Source organism: Danio rerio, chromosome 12 (assembly GCF_049306965.1).
Source record: "Danio rerio strain Tuebingen ecotype United States chromosome 12, GRCz12tu, whole genome shotgun sequence".
Taxonomy (NCBI): Eukaryota; Metazoa; Chordata; class Actinopteri; order Cypriniformes; family Danionidae; genus Danio; species Danio rerio.
Genome location: NC_133187.1, coordinates 45,601,418 through 45,613,858, shown reverse-complemented (window position 1 = coordinate 45,613,858; position 12,441 = coordinate 45,601,418). Strand labels below are relative to the sequence as shown.

General features: G+C 33.3%; 1 protein-coding gene across 11 annotated transcripts in view; it reads left to right on the top strand.

Moving 5' to 3' along the window:
• Positions 1-12,441, top strand: part of ptprea (protein tyrosine phosphatase receptor type Ea) — a 197,129-nt gene that overhangs the window by 148,988 nt on the left and 35,700 nt on the right. For all 11 annotated transcript variants that reach the window (XM_073918874.1, XM_003199651.7, XM_021480417.3 and 8 more), the window contains 2 exons: positions 1,257-1,393; positions 12,179-12,269. In XM_073918874.1, the coding sequence (XP_073774975.1) occupies positions 1,257-1,393; positions 12,179-12,269 (228 nt within the window). The remainder of the gene's footprint in view (positions 1-1,256; positions 1,394-12,178; positions 12,270-12,441) is intronic.

Sequence of the window (12,441 nt, the reverse complement as noted above, 5' to 3'; positions counted from 1 at the left end):
AATTTTGGCTGCAACCGTATCCGATGTAGCAACATACCAGCTTATCGCCGCTGGCTCCCATTGAAAATAAATGACTTTAGATTACTTTGATGCTCTACCCGCTTTCAGTGTGAACGCACGGTAACACACACAACAAACACCAAAGATGAAATATAAATAGAAAATATTAGGAGTTAAGTGTAAAAAATTTATTTATTTAAAAAAAAAAAAAAAAAAAAATATATATATATATATATATATATATATATATATATATATATATATATATATATATATATATATATATTTTTTTTAAATAAATAAATTTTTTACACTTAACTCCTAATATTTTCTATTTATATTTCATCTTTGGTGTTTGTTGTGTATTTATATATATTTATATTTATATTTATATATATATATTTGGAATTTATATATATATAAATTCCAAATGTACTGTAGCTATAACTAAACATACACACACACACCAAAGATGAAATATAAATACAAAGTATTAGGTGTTAAGTGTAACAATTGTAATTTTTTTTTTTTAAACAAAGACATTGTTCCAAATATTGCTATAGCTAAATATATAAAGCAAGTTGAGATATTCACACAACACACACAAACACATAGACACACACCCCCACACACACACACACACACACACTCACTAAAGATTCATTCAATAATTTTCCTTCGGCTTAGTCTCTATTTCAAAGGTCGCCACATAACGGAATAACTGATGGTTTATTCCGCTATGTTTTACACAGCAGATGCCCTTCCAGCCACAACCCAGTTTTGGGAAACACTCATACACTGTCGCATTCACACACACACTCATATACTACAGCAAATGTGGTTTATTCAGTTGACCTATAGCGCATGTGTTTGGACTGTGGGGGAAACCGCAGCACCCAGAGGAAACCCACGCCAACATGGGGAGAACATGCAAACTCATTACACTGTGGTGATCTATGAAATAGACACTAAGCTGAAGGAAAATTAATGAAATGAATTTAGTTATTAAACAAACTCGGAATGAACATTTGATTAGCACTACTGAAAAAGTTTCATTGATAGCTGGATAAACCACCAGTTAATCAAATTACTGAACGTCATGTGTGCTTATATGTGCTAGTGGGTGAGGGGATCATAAATCTGGGCTTATTGTTTGTAGAAAGGGTGAAGTAAAGCGTCTTTCATCTGTGACTCTCTTAGATTGGTTACTTTTCCAGTGTTTGCCTATAATAAACATTTACTGTGTTGGTCTACAGAGCAACAGACGGTGGTCTTACTGCCCAGATCCCCTTCAACATCCAAAACATATCTCCCCATCCCGGTAGACAACTTGGAGGAAGAGTATCGGATACGCTCAGCCGATGATGGGAAACTCTTTCGGGAAGAGTACAGTGTGAGTGTATCCTCATTTGTGTATGTGCTTGTAAACATTGATAAAAGGAAGTTGATCGTGGTTCGAGATGACAAATGATTAATATGCTTAAAAACATTTACAAAGAGGTAGCTAGCACATATTACTAACATGATAGCTCATCATTTCACATATATTGCTATGAGCTGTGTCATGTATAAAAATTATAGGATACATGTAGTATATAGTATAGTATAAGTAAAATTATAACGGTCTTGTATGTTATAACTGGTCAAACAATTGATTGCAAACTAGTACTAATTGATTGTAGAATAACCAAGGCTTTCTGTGCATTAAACGATTTTAAATGCACTTTTGTGTCACGTTCTTTGCATCCATGTTGTGCATTTAAAATCCTTTAACACACTACACTATTGATTTACCTATTACATAAATATCTTACTAGGGATTTTTTACACAGACAAATAAAATCTCAACAGCATCAGTCTACTCATTTTAATGTAATGTTAACTAGAGATTCACTGAAAATGTTTTTGTTTTTTTTTGTAGATATTTATTTATTTTTTTATTATTATTTTTTTTTTTATTGTATGCCCATATTCACAAAACATTAACATCAAAATGTATAAACGTATTACAGAGAGTTTACAGTCTGGAGAGTGAAAAGTAACAAAGAAATTCATGTAAAAAACAAATAAATAGGTAAAAAAAAAAAGTACAATTACATCATCTTAGGGCCTACTCACACTATGCCATCCGTACCGTGCCCAGGCCCGTTTCCCGGATCGTTTGAGAAGTGTGAGTGCACTGAATCCGGCTCAAGCACAGTTCACTTGGCCGGCCCTGGCCCGGTTGGAAGAGGTGGGCCTGAGCCCGGTTCACTTGGGCTTTGTAGTGTGAGTGCAAAACGCGCCAAAGCCCGAAACTGAAAGCGAGACATGACTTTAAAAGGGACTGTTGTCCCTTCATATGGACTTATTAATCATTTTAATAAATGATTAATAAACGACAGCTTCACACCTTCAGCAGACCTCCTCATTCCTGCAGCACGAGGGCTTTATGATTGTTTATGAGCGCTAAAAGAGGCGGATCTGTTTGATGAAATATCTGACTGCGTGTCACCACATCCCTAAGGACTGTTTGGCGAAATATTTGACTGCATATCAAACGACTGAAACGATTTAACTAGAGAAATCTCCACTGTGCTGAGCGAGAGCGCATCTCTACTGAACAGCGCAGCATCGATGACGTAAGCGTGCCCAGGCCCGATTGTATGTGAGTGCGGGCCGTCGGGGGAGACGGGAGGGGGGACAAGCGTGCTTTGGCCCGGTTCGAGGCAACTGTACATAGTGTGAGTACGGCCTTAGAATAGTCTTTAAGTGTAGGCTATAACAAAAGAATGTAAATGAATGACAAGGATCCTGTGTCAATTTAAGAGAGCTCTTTTATGTACTCCCAAAGGGGAGACCAAATTGACCAAAATCTGTCAGATTTTTTTATGTTTGTCGTAGGTAAGTTTTTCTAATGGTAGCCATGTAGCAATCTGTGATATCCACATTTTAAAAGAAGGAGCTTGTGATGCAGACCAAAGTAGCAAAATACATTTTTAGCTAAATATACCAAGACAATAAATAATTGGAATCCATCTTTTTCAAACAGATTATTTGCATTATATTCAATAAATACAAAGCTGGGGTCATGTCAAAATTTAGCTTAAGAATATTTTCCAGTACCTCATGTATTTTCTTCCAAAATGGCAAAATTTTGTCACAGTCCTAAAAACAATGAATGAATGTACCTTTATTTTTTTTTACATTAGAAACACAAGTCTGTGGCATTGGCAGACATTTTCTTAATACGTATTGGTGTAAGTTAAATCCTATTAAATAATTTAAAATTAAGCTCATGGATCCCAAGAGAGGTACACTTCGGGTATATATTATCACATACAATTTCCCAGTCATTTTCTTCAATAGTTTGACCAATATTCTTCTCCCAAACATCCTTAAGTCCTAACTAGGCAGAAGTGCAATTGTTAGACAAAATGTCATATATCCTTGTTATTAATGCTTTTAAACAAGTTCAGTAAAAGATATTCAATCTCTGTTGTTTTGCTTCTCAGCTCTCCTTTGTCCAACTTTGGTTTTAAAAAATGTTGTAATTGTAGATGTTTATAAAAATTGGATTTTGGAACGTTATATAGATCTACAATCTGTTGGAAAGATTTGATGGTGCCCTCTGAAAATAAGCAAGATATTTGGGAGATGCCCAGTTCCAGCCATGCTGAAAAAGCGATATTTATTATTTTAATAAACATTATGAAGTAAATTTTTAAGACTTTTAAATGTAACTCATTACGGCAAGTTATATTTACTTTAAAAAGCACAAGGCAATAAAATAATCACATTTTGTTGACGTTGAAATTGTGTCGACAGCGAATGAGCTGATGGAAAAAAAGTCATTTCGCCAGCATTGCCATGACAACACAGTAGTGATATTGCAAGCAGCTGGAACAAGTATACTACATAGAAACTGCTGAGCAGAGTGGCGCTGCATAACCTTTTTCCATTTTTCTCTTTTATCCGAAAAACAAAAGTGTTATTTCAGACAATTTATTTTTTCGATGGCCATAAATTCGGTGCATCATTAATATTAACGCATGACCCAATGATTTTTTTAAGTGCTATTTATTAATGATGAAGTGAATGCCTTTTTATATGACATGGTAGCATGTTTTGCTATTAAAATTAGCATTGGGATTCATAAAATTGCTTCGCTACTACTAAGCTAATGGAGATCAAGTAACACAACAAATATTCCAAAAATAGAGCTATTAGATATGCCCATATCATTTTCACACCTAGGATATTGTTTTTAATATTAAATTTTTTTGAATTTATTAATATTTTTCCATAGTAATATGTTTTTGCTATTATAATTAGGATTGCAGTTCATAAAATTGCTTTGTTATTACTAAGCAAATGGAGATCAACTAATACTCTAATATTCCTAAGATATTTGTGAAGAGGTAGCTAACGCATGTTACTATGAGCTATTAGATATGCCCGCATCATTTTCACAAATAGGATCTTGTTTTTAATATTTGCATTTTAAAAATGTTTTAATATTTTTCTATAATAGCTTATTTTTGCTATTATAATTAGCATTGAGATCCATAAAATTGTTCAGCTAGTACTAAGATATACTGAATTTTCATCGAATCGTGGTGATCTGCCAATTTTAAAAAACACAGAAATAAATACAGAATTCAGTAGCATCTTGAATCGCTGTACAGTAGCTCATTATTATTGTTTGCACTTGTTACGTCACTCAAGTTGCTGAAAGTACTACAAAACAGCGTTTTCCACGGTCTGTTGAAATGCTTGATTCTGATTGGCTGGAAGATGTGTAATAAAATAATTAAATGCACAGGTAGTTCAGGTCACTTTTGATAACAGATCAAAATAAAAGTGCTTCCACAAAACATTAGTAGTAACCATTGCAAATCATAGACAGTTGCTGGTGCCTTTTTTATTTCTGTAATCTTGAGGACACTGGCGTGTGCTGGAAAAGAGAGCTAATGGAGATCAACTAACTTGCTAATATTCCTAAGATTTTTGTGAAGAGGTAGCTAATGCATTATACTATGAACTATTAGATATGCCCTTATCATTTTTACACATAGGATCTTCTTTTTAATGTTTAAATTTAAAGAAATGTTTTAATATTTTATCATAGTAGCATGTTTTTGCTATTATAATTAGCATTGACATCCATAAAATTGTTCTGTTAATACGAAGCTATACTGAATATTCATATAGTCGTGGTGATCTGCCAATTTTAAAAACCGCAGACATAAATGCAAAACTCAGTGGCATCTCTATCCGCTGTACAGTAGCTCATTATTATTGCTTGCACTTGTTACGTCACTCAACTTTCTGGAAGTTCCACAAAACAGCTTATTCCACGGTCTGTTGAAATGCTTGATTCTGATTGACTGAAAGGAGTACAGTAAAATCGTTTAATGCACTGGTAGTTCCAGTCAGTTATGATCACATATCAAAATAAATATGCTTCCACATAAACATTAGTAGTAACCATAGCAAATCATAGACAGTTGCTGGTGCCTTTTTTCTGTAATGTTGAGGACACTGGCATGTGCTGGAAAAGGGAGCTGATGGAAATCAACTCGCTAATATTCCTAAGATATTTGTAAAGAGGTAGCTAATGCATGTTACTATGAGCTATTAGATATGCCCGTATCATTTTTACACATAGGATCTTCTTTTAAATATTTAAATTAAAAAAAAGTTTGAATTTTTTTTCAAAGTAGCATGTTTTTGCTATTATAATTAGCATTGAGATTCATAAAATTGCACTGTTATTACTAAACTAAACTGAATTTTCTTCTAATCGTGTTGATCTGCCAATTTTCAAAAGCGCAAAAATAAATAGAGAACTCAGTGGCTATCCATCCGCTTTACGGTAACTCGTTATTATTGTTTGCACTTGTTATGTCACTCAACTTGCTGAAAGTTTTTGAAATGCTTGATTCTGATTGACTGAGAGGAGTACAGTAAAATCGTTTAATGCACAGGTAGTTCCAGTCAGTTGTGATCACAGATCAAAATAAAAGTGCTTCCATAAAAACATTAGTAGTAACCATAGCAAATCATAGACAGTTGCTGGTGCCTTTTTTCTGTAATCTTGAGGACACCGGCATGTGCTGGAAAAGGGAGCTTATGGAAATCAACTCGCTAATATTCCTAAGATATTTGTGAAGAGGTAGCTAATGCATGTTACTATGAGCTATTAGATATGCCCGTATCATTTTCACACATAGGATCTTCTTTTAAATATTTAAATAAATAAAAAAACGTTTGAATTTTTTTTCAAAGTAGCATGTTTTTGCTATTATAATTAGCATTGAGATTCATAAATTTGCACTGTTATTACTAAACTAAACTGAATTTTCTTCTAATCGTGGTGATCTGCCAATTTTCAAAAGCGCAAAAATAAATAGAGAACTCAGTGGCATCTCCAACCGCTGTACGGTAGCTAATGCATGTAACTATGAGCTATTAGATATACCCATGTCGTTTTCACACACACATTTGCTTTTTTAATATATGTTTTAGTATTATTTTTTTTTTATTTTACCATAGTAGAATGTTTTTGATATATTATAATTAGCATTGAGATTCATAAAATTGCACTGTTATTACTAAACTAAACTGAATTTTCTTCTAATCGTGGTGATCTGCCAATTTTCAAAAGCGCAGAAATAAATAGAGAACTCAGTGGCATCTCCATCCGCTGTACAGTAGCTCATTATTATTGTTTGCACTTGTTACATCATTCACCTTGCTGAATGTTCAGCAGTGGCTCTGTGTGTTTAGGTGCAACACTCACCGGAGAGATTGTTATTTTGTTTTGCGGCTGGTAAAGGAGCTGATGGTGCATTATGGTGCTGTTATTAACTGGCAGAAAACACTGCGGAGCATTCATACGGATCAGCAAATATCCTTCCACATTTGCTGACAGGTCAACGGCGGTCATTTCCCACTGAGAATTACAGGAATGAAGACGTTCATCGGGCATTGAGTCATTCGAGAAAGCCCCTCTCTTCTGCTTTTAGACGCATGATTCAAGACTCGCTCACAGGCCCGTGATTCACGACACACACTCAATGAACCATGTGAATCTTCTGTCCCATGGAAACCCTGTTTACGCTCAACAATCTTAATGGCCACTTATGCTGTTTAAGTTGGAATAGAAGTGACTCTGCTGCTTAAACAATGGCCTATACATACAGGAACAAAGCACATGTAATATCATTCATTTGAGCTATAACTTAATGACAGCTTCGGTGGGAATTTGAACAGCATGATCAGGTTTGCACAAAATTCATGCGTTGGGTAGCAATTTGAGACATTTACAACGTCTTGTGGCAGAAAAAAAATGCCAGTAAAGGTAACAAATATGTCTTGCAAAGTCAAGTTAACAAGGTAAAAATGCTTGTGTGCATCAAAAATTAAATCTACGAGAGCTTGCAGCACAAAAATGAACAAACATGTCCTACAAATTCATGATAAAGAGGTAAAAGTGCATCTAATAAAACGAAATCTATAAGGGCTTGTGGCAAAAAAAGGATAAAAAAGAACAAATATGCCTAACAAATGATTAAAATCAGTAAAAAATGCTTGTATGCAATATAAAGTATGCTCTTATGACAAAAAAGGCATACAAATGAATAAATATGTCCTACAAATTCATGATGAAGGGGTAAAAATGCATCTGTGCAATTAATGAAACAAAATCTTTAAGGGCTTGTGGCATAAATGATTAAAAAAAGAACAAATATGCCTAACAAATATGATTAAAAGCAGTAAAAATGCTTGTGTGCAATATACTGATCTCATGACAAAAAAGGCACAAAAATGGACAAATATGTCCTACAAATTCATGATGAAGGGGTAAAAATGCATCTGTGCAATTAATGAAACAAAATCTTCAAGGGCTTATGGCATAAATGGTAAACAAAAAAAATATATATGGATAACAAATATGATTAAAAGCAGTAAAAATGCTTGTGTGCATTATACGCCATTTGATCTTATGACAAAAAAGGCACAAAAATGGACATAAATGTCCTACAAAATTCATGATTAGGGGTAAAAATACATCTGTGTAATTAATGAAACAAAATCTATAAGGGCTTGTGGCATAAATAGTTAACTAAAAAGGAACAAATATGTCTAAAAAATACATGATACAAAGAAGTAAAAATGCTTGTCTATTTATATGTCTAACAAATTCATGATAAAGGGGTATAAAATGAGAGTTCTCATTGCAAAAATGAACAAATATGTCTTACAAATTTACTATGAAGGGATATAAAATTAGCTCTAGGCAATAAAACTAAGGGCTCTATTTTGACGATCCATGCCCAAAGCGCAGGGCGCAAACGCATTCAGGGTGTGTCAGAATCCACTTTTCCTTATATAAGGACGGAAAAATCCGCTTTGCGCCGTTCCGCATGGTCTAAAAGGGTTAAGCTTATTTTCTTAATGAGTTATATGTGTGTTTTGAGAATAAACCAATCAGTCTCATCTCCCATTCCCTTTTAGAGCCAGTTGCGTTGCGCCATAGCGCATTTGCTATTTACATGACGACTTTGTAAGCGAGCGCTTCACTAGCAAGAAAACAGTTAAACAGAGCATCTACAGCACGAGAATGAGAGATAAGGCCTCTCATTATCTACTTTCACTTTCGAATAATTCTGACTTCAACTGTATATGTCTTACAAAATCATTATTTTGGACAAACAAATGCCTGAGTCCAAAAAAAACTAAATAAATGTGTTCTTGTGGCACAAAAATGAAATCATAAATGGGTAAACGAATTGTTTCTAAACACTAAAATTAAATATATTGGGCTTGTGGGAAAAATGGCACAAAAATTAAGGTTCTCTAATTCAGTGGTTCTCAAACTGTGGTACGCGTACCACTAGTGGTACGCGGGCTTCCTCCTAGTGGTACGCGGAGGAATCGCTGAATAATGAAAGAAACATTAACACTTTTAATCCTTTAATGTGTAATATAACATTGATGTGTTCAGCATTGGCTGTTTTGTGAAGCGTACAATCACAACGCTGTGCTTAGAGTGTTTATTTTAGTGCATTGTGTCATAAGCTGCTGAAAATCAGTTTCCGAAGTTTAAGAATTGATTCTGAAGCGTGATTTGACTGACATAAAAAGTGGCCAATCACAGTCGACCTTGTCTAGTTGCGTGAAACGTAAGGGCGGGACAAAGGCTTTCTGTGTTGCAGAAACAGAAAAAACAACTTTAAAAAAAATGTTTTGTTGGAATAATGCTTCTCGGATGTTTTCACTACAGAGATGTCTAGCAGAGTAATTAAACCGCGGACATATTTCCTGCCTATTTGATGATCTTCATACACGTTTCGCTCTCCGACAGCCAGTCGACTCGCCTCTGACCTGTCACTCCTCTAATACATTCTGAATGGCGGCGCGGGAATGAAGGTATTGCGCAATAACTCATTTCTGCAAATGCGGCGAGTGCTTTATTTTAACACGAGAGCGCATTCATGTGTGCAAATCGCTAAAACAGATATGCGAGCTCTTAAATAGGCTTTTTTCAAATGAACTGCAAGTGCTCTCATGATCGCGTGTGTGCTCAGATTGAACACAATCGCGATCTTTCCACTATTAAAGTATACATTATTTATCTTTGCTCCTTAACTAAATTCAGTCAAAAGTATTCAAAGTTATCAAATATTTAGAAATAGATTGATACATGATAGATGACAATGCTAATGGTCTTCTTATTTGGCTGTGTTGTGAAGTGAAACTTACTTTTAGCAAAGGTGGAACATTTTTTATTTCTTTACGACAAAATAATTATGCTGGAAATGTTTCTGGGTGAGGTATTTGTGTGATTTATACATTTAGCTGTATTCTGATCTGTCCTAAAGCATTACAGGTCAAAGCAATCCATTGTTAGCCTACTTATTGTTTATTTATCACAATTTACAATAAAGCTCTTAAAGCACTGCTTTGATAAATGTAATGTCGTCATATTTCAAATACCTCAAGTAAAATGAAGTCATTTGTTTTATTTTTTACTGACAGTGTACTTGTATTTTTTTACGTTTCTATTTTAGATTAAGATCAAGTGTAAAATAAAATCTACATGTGATGTACAGCTATTTAAGAAACAAATTTGCCATATTGTAAAGAAAATAGTGTAAAATATGTAAATAAAAGGCTAAATTTAAATCTTTTTACCATATACTTTAATTTAACCTTTCAAAGCTTAAAAATATATATTTTTAAAAATGGGCAAAAAGTGTCTCTATGGCCTTAAAGATTATTTGGTAGTTTTACCAGTGCTATTGAAAAAGATTAATTGTCATGAAAGGAAAAATTGACTATAATTCCTTTGTTAGTGCAAATTATACATGTAGCTTTGGGATGTAAGCAATCAAACCATTAAATCAGGTTTACACTTGTGATTCAAGTGATTTCATAATGAAAATCAGATTTTTTTTCAAAAGTAACCAACTAGTACTTTTTAAAAGAGTAATTTGTACTTTTACCTAATATTAGTATTATTTACTAAAAAAAATTATTTTAGCAGTGTAATAGTATTTTTACTTGAGTACAAAAAAGATTTCACAAGGACTTAGTGCAGGTTTATTATACTATTAATATATGATTAATAAATATTATTATTAATGGTTTTTATTTGTATCTATTCCTATGCAATGTTTTATGGGTTGCTGAGAATACATTTCAGGTCTTCAATACATAGCATGTCAGTCTTGAAAAAAAAAGGTGCTGGAATTGACTTTCATTAGGCTGTGCCTGTGTGAACCCTGTCATGTACATTTAACATTTATTTCAAGATTTGTCTGAAAGTGTTTGAATATGACATATAGCCTATATTTATAAGGTCCAAGCAGCATTTCCAGCTTTTGATGAATAGGCTACTATGAATACTTTAGATTTAAGTACAGCAGTTTCCTTTTTACTTTTAAGAACAGCAACATTTTTTTTATGAACTTTTAAAAGCACATTTTAACTAAAACTTTTTTTTTTTTTATCTGCAAGCACAGTTAATGTTCAGACTATTTCAAATGTTTAAAGTGACTGACAATAATACATATTCTTACTAATAGGAAGTAATCTGCATCGTTTTAAAACTGTGCACACCTGTAGCTGCTTAATTAGGCTTAAGACGCTATTTTTTAATACTGGTCAAAAAATTGCGTCGTAAGGTGGTACTTGGAGAGATGATTTTTTTCTAAGGTGGTACTTGGTGAAAAAAGTTTGAGAACCACTGCTCTAATTCATGATAAAGATTTTTTAAATGCCTTTGTTCGATGTAAATAAATACAGTATATGGGCTCCTATGGCAAACATGGCACACTTATGATCAAGCGGTAAAAAATGTGTGCAATAAAACTAAATAAATGTGGCACAAATTTAACAGATATGCCTAATAAATTAATGATAAATGGATAAACAGAATACTTCTACAAAATAAAATGAGATATATAAGGGCTTGTGGGAAAAACGGCACAAAAATAAACAAATATGTCCTACAATTTTCTGATAAAATTGCAAAAAAAAAATCCTGCACACTATTAATAATAATAAATAATCATAAATGAGTAAACAAATTGTTTCTACACCCTAAAACTTAATATATAACGGCTTGTGGGAAAAATGGCACAAAAGTGAACAAACATTGTCTGCAAATTCATAATAAAGCTTCAAAAAAGCCTCCACACAATCTAAATCTATTACTGATGTCATGTTTACCATGTTACATTGTAATCTGCACTTGTTGCATTAGAAGAGACTTACAGCCAATCACACACATTCCTGCTGAGCTTATGAATTATAGTAGACAATCAGAGACTCTTAGGTTAGTCACAGTTGAAAACGCACCAATCAGAGACATTTATTGTAACAAATTTTGGAATTTTATCAGTTTGCTGACTGAATTTTGTACAGTTTTCTCATAACATGCAACAAAACATAAATATATAACATAAGTAATTGATTTTGCAGCCTACAGTTGTATTTTTTGTATAACTTTTACTATCATGTTTCTCAGGACGCATAAATATTTTTACATATATTCTGTTAATAAATGTTACTGATCATTATTAGAATGGCATTAGCAGTTATCAACAATCACAATTTCTGTCATGGTACCACAGCCCTACTATGTACTTTCAGTGTTGTTAACTTATATATTGTGTATTGTTGACAGTCTTTACCTGGCGGTTCGATACAAGGAACATGTGAAGAGGCCAATAAAGAAGAGAACAAGGAGAAAAACAGATATCCTAACATACTACCATGTAAGATTTCTATATTTGTTTTGTTTGTTCTCTCAGGTCAGTCAGAGATTTGAGAGAATTAAAATGAATAAATACTGTATGTGCATATATATGTATTTTTTTGTTCACTCAAGTAAAATGAAACCAGTTTTAAGACCTTTTAAAATTAAACCACTTTCTGTGTTAGTAAAAT